This window comes from Chelonoidis abingdonii, chromosome 22, assembly GCF_003597395.2.
Source record: "Chelonoidis abingdonii isolate Lonesome George chromosome 22, CheloAbing_2.0, whole genome shotgun sequence".
NCBI classification, from domain to species: domain Eukaryota; kingdom Metazoa; phylum Chordata; order Testudines; family Testudinidae; genus Chelonoidis; species Chelonoidis abingdonii.
In genome coordinates, this window is record NC_133790.1 from 23,568,973 (window position 1) to 23,585,601 (window position 16,629).

Consider the following 16,629-nt stretch of genomic DNA (forward strand, 5'->3'; position numbering starts at 1 on the left):
GGTAAGTAAGCTTAGAAGGGTTCATGCTAAGCACCCAGATTTTGGACGCTAAGGTCCAGATTTGGGAAAGATGCTTATGATACATCCCCTTAAAGAGGCCACCACACTCTTACAAGAACTAAGATGACATATAGAGGGTGTTTCTGTGTTTTGTTTTAAAGCCTCATGACTTTCTACAGTATAAATCCCCCTTCTTTTTCACATCCTTGCCTCTTGTCATCCTGTGTCTTATCCCACCTAGACTGTTAAGTTCCTCAGGGCAGGGACTGTGCCTGTCTTGTATGAAAAACCCCTTGTGCACCAATGATCTATAAATAGCTAATATGGATGGAGTTTTAGTTGTCTCTGTATTTCTTGAGTTTGTATATTTGATATACTTTAATACTGTGTGTGTGGTCTGTATTTTAGATTCTTTTTAAAAAGAGAAAATTCTTATGGAAGTATGAGAACCCAGCAAACTTTAAAACATGCATTATTTAACTAATAGACTTCAGTGGCCTAGTGTGTAAATAAATACAGGATGAAAACCTGACTCCACTGAAATCCATTGGAGTTTTGCCATTGACTCCACCAAGACCAGAATTTCACCCATAGCATTTAGACATATACATTGCTGCACGGGGAAGCAATGCAGAAGTTGTGAATTTGAGCATGCCCTATAGTACACTTTACTTAAAAAGTAATCTCTCTTTTATCCAAAGGATGAAGCTTACAGTATAACCACAATTATAATGGCTCATTTATGCAGTCATGGGTCTCTACTCAGGCAAAATTGAATAGTTGCATCCTTTTTAAAGGTGAACAAATGTTTTAAAGAAAAATCTGCACAACCGTACTATAAACAGCCAGATGGCCAAGTAGACATTACCAGTGGGCAATCCTGCAAATGTTTATATTGAATTAATATTCCATCCAGCCTTTACCAGTCTTCATGTCATCAGCTTCTTAGAATGCATTGGATAGGTGCACTGTTACCTATCAATGATATCTCCTTTCATATAAGTCAGACTTTACATTGTAATAAATCTGCGGTTACCTAGGATTTCAGACTTTTGACTATACAGAGTACATCAAGGCCATTCAAAAATTAATGATAACAGCGCAGATGGAGTGCCTGTTCTAAAACTATGTAAGAGCTAATTATTTATTGATTATTAAATGCACTAGGACCCACTACCTGATCCACAAAGGAAAATATCCTATAGTTTTAAGGGCTTACATTACAATTCACATTCTATTTAGAATGTAAAGATACATGTACACACCAACCCACTGATTACAATACATATTGAGCAGAGTCGTAAGGGCTCTTCATAGCATACAAACTAATAGTAAAAATTAAAAATCCATTCAGTATTCTCAGAATGTATGGTAATTTACATTTTGGACAAAGGTAGTTATTTTTTACTGAACTTCAGTGAAACGATTATTAATTTATATTTACTTAGTACTCTACATTCTAAAAAATCCTGAAGTGCAGCAGTTATAGGCACATAGAACATTTAGAATGCAGCCATCTCAGCATATTACCTAACAGCATGAGGAAGGAAAATGTTGGCCAAGGTAAACCTCTACTCTTATATCAAGAAGTGCTAAACAGATGGTAATCAATATAGTGCATAGTGAGATGTCAAACAAGTGAAGCTGCATATCAGGATCTGGTGAAGAAAAACTAAGAGCTATTTATTCTGTTACGTCTTTGATTGACCTCTTAATTAATTTAATAGTAGGGAATGAGTATTTTGTTCTGTATACTTGCAGGGGTTCTGCTGGTTAGCCTTTAAATTGAATGAGATTAGTCACATTAGTAAGCATTCACCAATCTGGCTCTTAAGAATGGAAGGAATCAGTCTACTATGGCTGGCTTTGAAACATGTAATTTAAAACACTGTAGAAGTAGAAGGAATCAACCCTTTAGCTCCGAGAACTTACAGTAATACCAACTTAAATAACAAAAATAAAGCACACTTTAGTCTGAAGCTTCTTACCTATTATTGTCACAAGAAACTGTTAAGATTACTGTAACAAATGTTTCTCTCAATTTTTCAGTTTCTTGGTGCCTTTGATAGCACTGTGTGTATTCGTTTCATTTGTCAGTTTCTCCTGTACTTGTGCATAGTCTCTTGTTTATCTGGGTCTTTCACAGAGCAAGGCAGCAGGGGAAAAAAACTACAAATGTAACACTACTTCCAGGTGACTAATGGCAACAAAAAGGGCGAGGTTCAATATATATAGGGTGCCTCTTGATAAATAATGAAACCAGTTCAGAACCCTGGGAAAACTAAATACACCTGTGCTACGTGCCCTTAGAAGGAGAACTTCCCCATGTGCAAGCACTGCAAAACCATGTACAAATAATGGAAATCTTTATTAGGGAAAGGGAATACAATCATAAACTTAGAAAACACAGCAACAGAACATATATAATATTAGGCCTGTTGATTAATCGCAGTTAACTCACATGATTAACTCAAAAAATTAATTACAATTAATCGCAGTTTCAATCTCACTGTTAAATAGAATACCAATTGAAATTTATTTAATATTTTGAATGTTTTTCTACATTTTCATATATTGAGTTCAATTCAACACAGAATAAAAAATTTATATTTTTATTGCACGTTTGCGCTGTAAAAATAATAAAAGAAATAGAATTTTTCAATTCACCTCATACAAGTACGGTAGTACAATCTCTTTGTTGTGAAAGTGCAACTTAGAAATGTAGATTTTTTTTGTTACATAACTGCACTCAAAAACAAAACCATGTAAAATTTTAGAGCCTGCAAGTCCACTCAATCCTACTTCTCATTCAGCCAATCCTTAAGACAAACAAGTTTGTTTATATTTACAAGAGATAATGCTGCCCTGGTCTTATTTACAACATCATCAGAAAGTGAAAACAAGCATTTGCCTGGCACTTTTGTAGCTGACATTGCAAGGTATTTATGTGCTAGATATGCTAAACATTTGTATGCCCCTTCGTGCTTCAGCCACCATTCCAGAGGACACGCTTCCATGCTGATGACGCTCATTAAAAAAAATGCATTAATTAAATTTGTGACCGAACTTGTTGGGGAGGATTGTATGTCCCCTGCTCTGTTTTACCTGCATTCTGCCATATATTTCATTTTATAGCAGCCTCAGATGATGACCCAGCACGTTGTTCATTTTAAGAGTACTTTTACTGTAGATTTGACAAAATGCAAAGAAGGTACCAATGTGAGAGATCTAAAGACAGCTACAGCACTTGACTCAAGATTTAAGAATCCCAAGTGCCTTCCAAAATCTGAGAGGGACGAGTTGTGGAGCATGCTTTCAGAAGTTTTAAAAGAGCAACACTCTGATGCGGAAACTACAGAACCTGAACCACCAAAAAAGAAATCAACCTTCTATTGGTGGCATCTGACTCAGATGATGAAAATGAACATGTCGGTCCGCACTGCTTTGGATTGTTATCGAGCAGAACCCATGTCCTGTGCAATGGTGGTTAAAGCATGAAGGGACATATGAATCTTTAGTGCATCTGGTACGTAAATATCTTGTGACGCTGGCTACAACAGTGCCATGAGAACGCCTGTTCTCACTTTTGGCTGACATTGTAAACAAGCAAGAGCAGCATTATCTCCTGTAAATGTAAACCAACTTGTTTGTCTGAGCAATTGGCTGAGCAAGAAGTTGGACTGAGTGGACTTGCAGGCTCGAAAATTTTATTGTTTTATTTTTGAATGCAATTATTTTTGTACATAATTCTACATTTGTAAGTTCAACTTTCATGATAAAGAGATTGTACTATAGTATTTGTATTATGTGAATTGAAAAATATTGTGGGTTTTTTACAGTGTAAATACTTGTAATCAAAAATAAAGTGAGCACTGTACACTTTGTATTCTGTTGTAATCGAAATCAATATATTTGAAAATGTAGAAAACATCCAAAATATTTAAATAAATGGTATTCTATTAAGAGTGCAATTAATCATGATTATTTTTTTAATCGCTTCACATCCCTTATATAATGTGTGTATGTGTAAGTAAAATCATCCTCTTTCTAATAACTTTGTCAACAATGCCTCTAATTCCTTCCCACCTGCTGGTGAGAATCTGTGAGGGGTAACAGTCCCTTGGCTGTACCACTCAGCCATCCATCAAAAACATAGTCAGTTTGGATCAGTAACTTGTTGTAATCCCAGCATCTCTTTGCAGGTCTTTCTTCAGTTCCAAGGAGTCTTATCTGGTCCAGCCTGGAAAACCACCAGTGGTTAGTGGTCTGTGTGGGTTTTTGTTCTCTCTCTCTCTCTCTCTCTCCTCCCCCCAACCCTCAGTGGGCTGGGAAGGTCTATCATAACATAGGAGCAGCAGTTTTGATAAGACCATGCTTAAAGTGCATCACTTAACAACCCAATTTGATATCTATCTTTCTATCTAGATAGATAGAAATAATATATTTTTACCAGTGTCTGTGACCTCCACTTTTAAGGACTAGACCTACTTCCTGACTCCTTTTAGTCATTCAACTTTATTAAAGTCCTGCATAGAAAGGTGCCTCACCAGAATCCCCTCAGCTTTGATGCTGTTCTCTGCACTGTCTCTCACAGCAAAGTCCCCTTGGGAAGGGAACTGAGAACACTTAAGACCCTTGGATAGAGAATCCTGATTGCTTGGAAATAAGTTCAGAGCAATGAGGTCCACACAGCCTCTCTGGAAGCCCACTACCCCCCAACCCGAAATCCAACTTCGTACAGTGATGGTGACCTTCCGATGTCACTAGAAAAACGGTGACTAGGTAGCCTATGCAAATAGAGCTCTCTGTGTCAGCACTTTCCCTTTCCATCCAGAGAGTGAATAGAATGGTTTTTCCCCTCCAAAGCTTCTTGCCATAAGGCTTACACAAATATAGGAACATGCAGCTATAAGCATAATAAGATTTAACTTTATATTGTCCCTTTAAATAAAACAATGCTGGCTCTCAGTTATTTTTAGTTTTTGCCCTGAAACACAAAATACTCAAAAGCTATCTGTAAAGAGAATGCAAGAGCGGTCTACAATAATTTCAATAAACAGATTTTTGAGATTTAAATATTCCCTTGTAGGGTTATGCATACAAAAACCACAACTGTATGGTAATTCACAAGACCTGGAAAGTAGAACTGACTAGTCTAGAATCATTGTTCAAGCTGAGTGAAATACAAATAAATCAGAAGTGAAAATGGTGGAAAGTAAATTAGATTTTAAAACTTTCAGTTTTAGTATCTTGAAGTGAACCTAGATATAGAATTAAAATATTTGTTGTATGATTATCTTAATGGTGTCCTCTAAGTCTCCCTGGGGGGAGGAGTGGAATAAAATCACTAGAGGAACCATATAAAATTCATAATAAAATATGATAGAGCAATTTTTCTGTTTAGATCTTAGTATTTATATAGACCCCTTAAACTAGGGAAGTCAACGTGATTTACAAAAATTTAGAACCACAATATCCTAATGAGGTAGATAGGTATCATCCCTATTTTACAAAAAAAGAGATATGGAAGTATGTATAAGTAAAGTGACTTGCATGTAGTCATGCAACAAACCATTAGTCCCGTATTTTGCTGGCTTGATTACAAAGAGGATGTTACCATAACTGAAATGATTGATGGATGGTGAGACAGTAAAAAGTTGCTTTGTGAGACTCTACATTGCAATGTGATTATCTTAGGGTTGGGCAGCTGAATGATCTGATGACTGGGCAATTGATCAGTTAAATAATGTCAAAATAATCCTCTTTTAAAGCATTAATTTATTGCAATAGTAATAGAAGAGAAAGACTTTATGGTCTCCAACAGGCTTAGTTTTAGCTATAGACAAATACTGATGCCTAATTACAACAAACAAGTTACTTCACTGAATTATTTTAATTAAGAAATTGTGAAACAAATTCTAAAAATGATGGAACGGTACCATGATTCAATCAAAAAGGCAGCCTGCTGCCTACAGCGTGGTATCCTGGCTGGACTATTTGACTATGGTCAACTGACATAATTTCTCTGGTCAACTCACCCAGTTGTCAAACAGAAATTATTTTTAATGAACATCTCCAAATTGCATCATCTTGGCACATCACCACATTGCATCCTGCCCCGACGCTACTGGACCAGACCAGTAAGCCTGTCACATCGCATAATAAACACGCTGCCATTTTCAAAGTGTCCTGTCACTTTGGCACGGCAGCCTCCCTGCTTCACCCCCACCTCCCCAGGCCGTGCAGCAACCTCTTCACACAAGGTTGGGCAGAGCACCCCGGTGATGCTTGGGAGGGCCCACGCCGCACTGCAGCATTTCCACGCCACCTAGCCAGCGACATTTTTGCATGAGGCTCACGCCACGTTGCTGTGGTGTGCTACCGCCTGCCTTCCCCCACCCCCGGTATTTCTTCTATGCGCCACCCGCCACTGAGGGCCTTTTCTCAGTGCTTAACCCCTCTTGCCTACATTGTGGGCCCAGGCAGGCCTCAGATGGTGGGGTGACTGGCAGAGCTAGGCGCTGTACGCGGGCTGCCTCTTCTGGCGAGACCGGGACCAGCCTCAGCCTCCAGGAAAGCCCAGTCTCGTTCTCCCTCAGGGGGAGATCTGAGGAGAGGGAAACGTGACGGTTAGAACCGTTAGCAATTCCCCCCTCCGTCCTCCGCGCCACCACGGGCTTCAGAGCTGACTGACTCCGCCCACAACGTTTATCCGCCGGGGAGGGGCTGGGTGGACGCACGAACGTGCTCTGAACGGAGCACAAACGTCACCAGAAGGAACATTGGGGATTGGCTAAGACTGACGTCTTCCTCGCGTCACCGGAAATGATGATGATGGGGACGCTACCCCCTTGCTCCGTTCAAACCTGGATGGCGGCAAAGCAGAGCGGCGGTGGGTAGAAGGGCGTGGGGGCTGCTGGGCATGTAAGAGGTCTTGGAGAGCTGGTTTGTGTGTCTGTTTATAGGGGAGCCGGGCCCCTCCGTGGAGCGAGGGGACTCTTTCTTCCCCGACGACTTTCCTGGGCTCCCCCTGGACCTAGGGAACCCTCCCCTTTTCCTTCGGTTGGGGGAGTGGCTCAGCCCCCCCCCCCTTAGTCTTCTCTCATTAGAGGTTGGAGGCCTTTCTGAAGGGAGGTAGCCCCTTCCCCAGCTCTTGTTAGGGACGTGGGATCGAGCCCCTATCCCTTCCCTTGGAGGGAGCTGAGCTCTCTCTGCAGGGAGGAGTCAGCCTACTCCCACTCCCCTCTCTTTTCTTGGAGAGATGGAGGTGTCAACTCCTACCCCAATCCCCATCTCATTAGGCATTGGGGTCTTCCTAGGAGCTGGGGTCTTCCTGTAGGGGGGGCTAGCCCCTTAAGTCCCCTCTCTTGGAGGGAGGGGGTCAAGCCCCCTTATTCTCTCATTGGGGGCCTGCCACTCCCTTCAGGCAGGAGGTTGCCAGCTCTCCCCTCCGCCACACACATTGAGGCATCACTTGGGTGGGGGCAGCTCTCAGCCTATCCTTTGGGAGCAGAAGATTTGATGGTGACCGATTTACTAGGGCTCGCCTTACTAGGTGGGATGGATGGCCTTTAAACCATTTGGTTATGAAATGTTGCAGTGAGGTGTCTTTTCCCTATGATTTGAGTGCACTAGGCTAGCTGATAGGCCTGCTGCCTGGTTATGAAGCAGGTACAGTAGAACCAGTGGCGTAGCCAGGTTTTCAGTGTAGGGGGAGCAAACATTAAAAAGGCGCCCTCCCTTGGCTCCTCCTCTTGCCACACTGCCTTGAACCCTCCCATTTCCCCCCCAGATTAACCCTGAGATTGGCTCAGGACTCCTGTGGGCTTCCTGGGGGTGCGGATACCCCCCCATCCGCCCGCGGTCCCGGAAGAGTCTCTCCTGCCCAGTGCGCTCTGCAGGTATCCCCTGCTGGGCTGTGCCGCCCAGCCCCACCCACAGGGTCCCATCCCCCTGCCCCAGGCTCCTGTGCCGAGCCAAAGGGCCCCACCTTCCCCAATCCAGACAGCACAGCCTGCGCCCCTGCCCTGCGAGCCCAGCCCCGGGGAGCCCCTCACCCGGACTGCACAGTGCAAGGCACCGAACCCCCCTTCCCCCCGCTCACCTTCCATCCTGCACTGCCGCCTGTCCCTGGCACGCTCCCGGCACTCGGTGCGTTCCGTGGGGGCTGCCAGCCAGGCGGCCTTAAAGGCGCGAGGGCCCTTCGCTCCCACCGCATTAGCAAGGGACGGGAGGGAGGGGGCGCTTGCTGCTGAGCCTGAGCCGAGGCCGTGCCCCCTCGCTCCTCCAGCCGCGTCTGCCGCCCTCATCCGGCTCCTCTGGCCATGCTGGTGGCACTGCTGGCCGGCAGGCGCCACTTCTGCATTGGCCTGCTGCCCCAGGGCTCCTCTGGCTGTGGTGTTGGCAGCGCCGGCCGGAGGCACCGCTTCTGTGCCTGCCGCCCCATGGCTCCTCAGTCGCGCTGCTGGCAGTGCTGGTCTGGCAGGCGCCGCTTCCGCACCTCGCCGCCTGGGGGGAAGCGGCAGCTTCCTCTTAACCCCTCTAGCTACGCACATGAGTAGAACCTCAAAGTTATGAACACAGAGCTACAACTGACCAGTCAACCACGAAGTAACCAATCAGGCAGCAGCAGAGACAAAAGAAAAAAAGCAATAACAGTAGAAGTACTGTGTTAAATGTACCTACCAAAAAAAAGTGAAGCAGCATTTTTCTTTTGAATAGTAAAGTTTCAAAGCGTATTAAGTCAATTTTGACAGCTGTAAACTTTTGAAAGAACCACTGTACTTTTCGTCCAGAGTTACGAACAATCTCCATTCCCCAGGTGTTCGTAACTCTGGGTTCTACTGTACTGTTAACCAACAAGTTTTGTTGCATCTGTCACTGCGTGAGGTGAGACTTTCTAAGCTTCTCAAGGATTTAATCCACAGTGTCGTATAAGTTGAGTGGGAGTTTACATCTAACTTCCTAAACGAGCTTGGAAAATATCCCTTCGTGATAAAGGGACGGTGTGGCGTAAAAGATCTCTGTCTTGTGTATGAACCATATTCTTCCATAGTTATAATACTTAGATAACTGTGGCAAGAGAGAGATTACTTCTTCAATAGCAGGGGGTAACTGTGTTAGTCTGTGTCCACAAAAACAACAAAGAGTCCGGTGGCACCTTAAAGACTAACAGATTTATTTGGGCATAAGCTTTCATGGGTAAAAAACCTCACTTCTTCAGATGCATGGAGCGAAAGTTACAGATGCAGGCATTATATAATAACACGTGAAGAGAAGGGAGTACCTCAAAAGTGAAGAACCAGCGTTGACAGGGCCAATTCGATGTCTTAGTGTCTTTATCTTGCATGTTTGGCAGCACTTTGTATGATCTCTTTTGCTATTTCTCCTGTAAAGCATATGAGGTGTGGTCCATGCCTAAAAATTAGATCGACCTATTTACATCACTCAGGGTTGTGAAAAATTTTGCACCTGTGTGATGTAGTTAGGTCGACCAAACCTCCATGGGGAGGTGGATTAACAACACATTCTTTTAACTGAAACTTGACAATCACAAACATTTCTGTTGACCTTATGCATCCTGGAGTTAGTGCTGGGTGAATTTGTTTTGGCAAGTACTTTATTCACCAAAAAATGCAATTCTGGATTGACTGAACCTGTTCACGAATTCAGGTCAAATTTAGCAAATAGTTTCAGTCAAAAATGAGGGAATAATTTTCAAAAAGTTGAAATATTTCTTTTTGGACACTTTGGAAATGAGACATTTTGATTTTTTTTAAAATGACATTTCGTTTATACATTTAGTTAGATTTAATTAGCTTCCCTTCGTGCAAAAAAATGTTTAGTTTTGGGTCCAACCCGAAATGAAACTTTTTCAGTTTTTGATGTAGACAAGAAAAAACAAAATATTATTGGTTCAGGCCACCCCTCTGAACTGAAAAAACAATTATTCGTCCTGCCCTATGTAGGACTCTGTACTGTTACTCGTAGCTCAGAGCCTTCCACCTGAAATAGATTAGCAATAATGAGGTCCCTAGTGGACTTCATGGAGTCTTTCTCCCTAATTAGTTTTTAAAATTTGTTTCTCCAAAAATTTTTTTTGGCTTACATTATCCGAGATTTCTTTTAAAATTTCCCCTTGACGGCCCTTCCAATTGTTTTTTTAGGATGTATATTTCTGGGGTAAACTGTGAAGATGCTGAAGTTTAAATATGCCGCGCGGAGTCCGACAGAGCCAGCTTCCATGGAGCCCATAGCTAGCCGTGCTTCTCGGCTGAACCTGCTCTTTCAGGTATAGGGAAGCAGGCATCAGACTTGATGAACTGCATTTTGTTTGCATCTGTGTTCTCTGTATAAAAATGTCTTGTCTTGTGTGGGCTACCAACCTTTGCCCAACTGACTTTTTGGAGGATGATAGAGAGGCTTCTTGCTAGAAGCTGAAAGTCTGTGCCTAATTTGCATAAAGTATAGATGATTGCAGCTGACCATCTTTTAATATGGAGGTGTTGCTCACATACTATAGATTTCAGATTAAGATGGAGCATCTGATGCTGAGTGTACTCTTCTGAGATGAAGATGGAACATTGCATGCTGGGACCTGTAGTCTTTGCCGGCTTCTCACTTACAATTGAAGATGAGGGTGGTCATAAGCATCATTTGACTAACTAGCTGCAGTTCGAGAATTTCTTTTTCAATTAGTGTCCAGGATTTAAACAGCCTTTTACTTCAAGTAAGAGTTGCTATGGTGATTGCCTAGATTAGGGGTTCTCAAACTTCATTGCACTGTGACTCACTTCTGACAACAAAAATTACTTCATGACCGCAGGAAGGGGACTGAAGCCTGAGCCCATCAGAGCCCCACTTCCCCGGGTGGGGTGGGGAACGGACCAAAGCCCAAAGGCTTCAGCCCAGGGAGGGGGCTGGTAACCTGAGCCCCACCACCCAGGACTGAAGCCCTTGGGCTTTGGCTTCAGCCCTGGGCGGTAGGGCTTCGGCTTTGGCTTCAGCCCTGGGCGGTGGGGCTTGGGCTTTTGCTTCCACCCTGGGTGGTGGGGCTTGGCCCTGGCCCCAGGCCCCAGCAAGCTTAATGCCAGCACTGACGACCTATTAAAACGAGGTCACAACCCACTTTGGAGTCCCGACCCACAGTTTGAGAACTGCTGGCCTAGATATTCCTGAAGCACATGGCAAAATCCATGGGCTAGTATAAAAATAGGACAACTTAAATCAGAAGCATTCAGAGGACCTAGAAAAAGAACACAAATGATGTGATTTGGCCTTTTAGCTGTCTTTTTTGAGTTTTCAAGGAAAAAAGTAAAACATTTGTAATAGTTGTGTGCATCACTAATCACTATCTGATGTATTTAAAACAAACCTCTAAAATATTATTTGTTTAATTTGTGAAGCAGTGAGGTTTTTTTGGTTATGGATAATATATAGTCTGTTCCTATACATATGTTATTGATTTGAGACTTTTCATTATTGTCTGAGACTCCATCTGCTGTTGCTTTTTTTCAGGGGAAGCCACCCTTTGTGACTCAACAGCAGATGTCTCCTCTCTCCCGGGAAGGCATCCTTGATTCATTGTTCGTTCTTTTTGAAGAATGCAGCAATCCTGCTTTAATGAAAATTAAACACGTAGGCAACTTTGTAAAAAAGTGTAAGTTTTCTGAGACTAATTCTAGAACTAATTTGATGGATAGTAGTTAAAAGTATGGGCATTTAAATAACAAACTTAAATGCATAAAGCATTAATATTGCTGTCTTTGATTTGCTCCTGTAAATTCCTTTGTATGGGCATCTCCTGCATTTATGTGACACTCTCCTGAACTTATTGGAGCTCTGTACATATGCAAAGGTCCACCTGCACAGTCAGCTGAAGGATTTAAAGTGCATCTTTTCTAATGTGATTTTGTAGTTATGATATAGTTCTATTCTAAGCCCTTTAGAGTACTGCATACAGAATTGTTCTGGCTATAAACCATTGACAGATGTGAACAAATTGGAAGGATTTTGGAGAATATGAGAATAATTAAAGGCTTGGAAGGACTTATTTAAGAAGGAAGATAAATATTTATTTTAGCCTGGTGTAATATTTTAGATACCATGTATTATGCATGGTGTTTTGTGTATGTGAGCAGGCTGGTGGGTATATCCTGTAAGCAGTAGGTCGGCACCTAAGAATTTTTTTCAGTCAGAGTAAACTCATTTTACTAGTGATATGCTGAGATTCTAAAGAGAATTGCATTATAGTCAACTAGCATTTTTACTAAGATCTAATTGCACAACATTTAGTTAAACAGAGTTTATAAGACTATCTATAATAGTTCCATCTGATGACTTCCAAGTATTACATGTAGAGTGAAACTACTAGTGTTTGAAGACTAAAATAATGGAGAGAGAGGAATTGATTATCATGGTCCAAGGAAGTATAACAAGGAATAATGGGATAAACTGAGCAAAGGAAAATTTAGGCTGAATATCAAGAAAAAATTGCTAGTAATTGCTATTAGATTATAGAATAGTCTCTCTCAAGGGATGTTGTGAGGAAGTGGTGAAAACCCTGCCATTTGACTTCTAAAACTAGACTGGACAAAGTACTGTAACACAGTATAGCAGTGGTTCTCAAACTTCTGCATTGGTGACCCCTTTCACACAGCAAGCCTCTGAATCTGACCCCCCCTTAAATATTAAAAAAAAATGTGTTTTTAATTTATAACACTATTATAAATGATGGAGGCAAAGCGGGGTTTGGTGATGGAGGCTGACAGCTCGTGACCTCCGTGTAATAACCTTGCGACCCACTGAGGAATCACGACCCCAGTTTGAGAATCTTTGCAGTATAGAGACTAGTCTTGTATTGGCATTGGCAGAGAATGATTGAGATGATCTAATAGGTCTCCTTTATTTCTGATTTCTCTGAAACTATGAAAGGGGCTGAGTTATGGTTGCTGTGCAAACTATCTTTGAATTTCCTGACTCTAAAATCACAATCATAACTTTGCATTTGCATTTTTTAAAAATTAATTTTGCTTGATGTAAGTAAACAAGCAAATTATAAAGTGATTTAATACTTATTGAGGGCTTGGAACTAAAGGATTATTTCTTCCTTTGCTAGAACTGTAATCATCACAAAATGTCACTTGCCTAATGTAAAATAACTTCCATTTTGTTCAGATTCAGAGACTGTAGCTGAGTTACGGGAACTGCTACCCAGCATGAAGGATTTTGAAGTAAAAAGTCTGGTGGGAAGTGGTCATTTTGCAGAAGTACAGGTGGTGAGAGAGAAGGTGACTGGTGATGTCTATGCTATGAAGGTGATGAACAAGGAGTCCTTGTTGGCACGAGAACATGTATGTGCATTCATTTACGGTATATTCTTTTAATTATGTCAGTAGACCTGCAAAATGTGACCTAGTGGCCGTAAGCATTTTCTGTCTTCTATTATTAAACTTTGATTTAAAAACTCTGATGGGAAAGATGGTTCTAACTTTGAGTAAAATGATATAATAAAGAATTACTCTAATATTTCAACAATAAATTCCACCTCATGGTGTTTGAGGTGATTTGGGATTAACTAGATTGATGGAAATTTTACTGAATTAATTGCATTTAAGGTAGCATTGTCATCTAATGTTTCACTATGTATTTTTTGCAGAATTGGTTATAGGATGCTCAGTCCTAATTGTGCTAGCATGGGTTCTTGTTCTTGTCTGATTTTGTTTTTCCTCAACTGGGTGGTGGTATTATTTACACTTTTTATTATGGAGGTGCCTAAAAGTGCCAAATGAGATTGGGGCTTCATTATATTAAATATTGTGCAAATGCATAATGAGAGATGGTGTTACCCTGGAGAGTTTCCTATCTAAACAAACAAGGCAATGAAGTGTGGGAAGGGAAATAGAGTTACAGAGAGGTGAAATGACTTTTCCAGATCACACAGCAGGTTAGTGGCAGATAATGGTTTGTAAGTAATTTTTGAATAAATGGCACGTTATAAGCTTATGGCAGTGATAGATGTTCCTCTGGAGCTAGGGAATTCTAATCCGTTCTGCTACTTTTTATTAGGATTAAAACTAATCCATTTTTTTTTTTTGTAGGTGTCATTTTTTGAGGCCGAACTGAGTATATTATCTCGGAGTAGCGGTACCTGGATCCCACAGTTACACTATGCGTTTCAGGACAAAAAAAATCTCTACTTGGTAAGTGTAGATTTTTTTCTCTTCTGTGGTATTTAAGGCTGAACTTTTCTCTTTTTTTTATTAAACAACATTGTGGTGGCTGGAAGTTGAACCTTTCCTTCTGTAAATTCTCCTACACTATAAGTAGGCTTGGCAGAATTTTTTATTTTTTTTTTTTTTTTTTTTTTTTATAATTTCCATGGATAATATTGATTTTTTTTGTTTTAAGCATTTTTCTATTTTTATCAATTTAACTTTTCAGAGTTGTGCAAAATTATAGGTCTTAAGCTTTTTTTTCCCTAAGATTGTTATTGATTTATATTTTTGCAGTTGTGGGAAATTATGCAGAGTCAGGCAATAGGGGGTGTGTCAGACAATTATTTAACGACAGACACTAAGATTAAAAAAGTTAAAGCTTTATAAATGTTACAATGTTGACAGTTTTATGTAAAAATTTTAGCCTTAAACTCTAATAAGCAACATTTTTCTTTCTTAGCCTAGCTGTAAATTTCTATCATCAATGGATATAGCTTTCAATTGATTTGTGTATGTACGGTGAAATTGATGTTTATCTACATTTACTGATAAAATACAATCCTTCCAAGCCTCACTATAAGATTATCTGGCCTATGTAGTATTTAAGGGCTTAATGGAATGCCTTTTTGTGTGTCTGAACTACAACCATGTCTCTAAAATTTCATTCAGGTTATGGAGTATCAACCTGGAGGAGACTTATTGTCACTCTTAAACCGATATGAAGACCAACTAGATGAACGTATGGTGCAATTTTATTTAGCAGAGCTGGTTTTGGCCATTCACAGTGTCCATCAGATGGGCTATGTACACCGGTAGGTGGGCATCTCTTTTAAATACACTTACGATTTTATCATAATTCTGGAATGAGTATTACAGTGGTGAACTCCAAATCTCATAGAACATCTATTCCAAGGTCTGTCTTTCATACGTGTTAGGAAAAAAATTAGAAAATGAATTATACTCCACCTGCAGTTGTAGCTGAAGGCATTAAGTTTGATGTAAACTCTGAAACTAATGTGAAAGGATGGCGACAGATTATGTTTGGAAGCTCAGCATGTAGGGCAGCAGGACGCAGACTTTTAACATCTGGAAGACTACTTGGCTTTTAATGGCGTTTGAAAGAACAACAAAATAAGTTGGTTCTAAGGATTTGGTTTCAGAACCATGTAATGTTGCATTGCCATTCAAGTTCAGCACACTGATGTGTGATGAAATAGCAATGGAACACCAGCTCCTCTCTTCTCTTTTCTTTCTGGTGGAAGAAATAGATTTGTTATTAATTTTTGGTTCCTCCACCCTCCAGTGGGGAAAACTCAGTAGCTGACTGCCTAAAACCAAAGTTGTGAGCGAAGCAACAATTGGAAGTCTAGACCCCACAGAATCCCTATGTAGGGTTATGAAGAACAGCAGGCAATTGAGGAAACACAGATTGAGTAGTAAGGAGATGTTATGTAGAAGTGACAACGACGAACAGCTACTGACTGGCATAGAGAGATTATTGATTGTGTTGTGTTTACTTACAGAGATATCAAACCAGAGAATGTTCTCATTGACCGACTAGGACACATTAAACTTGTGGACTTTGGGTCAGCTGCCAAAATGACAGAGAACAAAACGGTAATAAAGTGTATATAAACTTTGTCTATGTCTTGTTTGGGTACTTCAGTTAAAAATGAAAACCAAATTCATGTCCATTCCTGACTGATACTTTATTCTTTTGTCTTTCCTGTCTAATATGGAGTATTAATGAAAACTTAACACTTTTCGTCTTTGAAGTATCTTCCATAGCCGTAGGTAGATCTGTAAACAGATTAGCTTATAGAAGTTTTCAATTGTGGGTAGGGAAAGGACAAATCTTTTACAGTGTTTCCCTTCTCATGGCAATAAGGCTGTGTTACAATGTGAATTCATACTTTAAATGACCTTTCTAGCTATTAATTTTCCTTTATTTTTCTCTAAAAGGTATTTTGCATTGGTGTCACAAGAGTTCTCACTAAAACATTTGAGTGGACAGTACTACTTGTATGCATTCTTTTCAGAAATCCAGGATAAAAAAATCACATGAAAGGGTCTAAGGGCTTTTTCTCAGGAAGGCCTTGACTCATCAACTTACTTAAACATGTGGAGAACTTAAGCAATTGTGTAGTCCAGTGGATTTCATTGTAACTATATATGTGGTAAAAACGAAGTCAAATGAAGTAAAAATCTTAAATGAACCAAACTGTACCATAGAATTTCTATAGATAGTAATTCCACGCTCTAATAATAAGAACATAGCAGTAGGGATATACTACCGACCACCTGAGCAGGATGGTAATAGTGACTGTGAAATGCTTAGGGAGATTAGAGAGGCTATTAAAATAAAAAACCCAATAATAATGGGGGTTTTCAACTATCCCCATATTCACTGGGT

General features: G+C 40.6%; 1 protein-coding gene across 7 annotated transcripts in view; it reads left to right on the forward strand.

The window, feature by feature from the left end:
- Positions 1-6,812: 6,812 nt before the first annotated feature.
- The window catches only part of CIT (citron rho-interacting serine/threonine kinase), a 98,601-nt gene continuing 88,784 nt past the window's right edge, over positions 6,813-16,629 (forward strand). For all 7 annotated transcript variants that reach the window (XM_032782078.2, XM_032782079.2, XM_032782080.2 and 4 more), the window contains exons 1-7: positions 6,813-6,892; positions 10,167-10,291; positions 11,518-11,659; positions 13,177-13,352; positions 14,100-14,201; positions 14,886-15,028; positions 15,740-15,833. In XM_032782078.2, the coding sequence (XP_032637969.1) occupies positions 10,196-10,291; positions 11,518-11,659; positions 13,177-13,352; positions 14,100-14,201; positions 14,886-15,028; positions 15,740-15,833 (753 nt within the window). In that variant the 5' untranslated portion in view covers positions 6,813-6,892; positions 10,167-10,195. The remainder of the gene's footprint in view (positions 6,893-10,166; positions 10,292-11,517; positions 11,660-13,176; positions 13,353-14,099; positions 14,202-14,885; positions 15,029-15,739; positions 15,834-16,629) is intronic.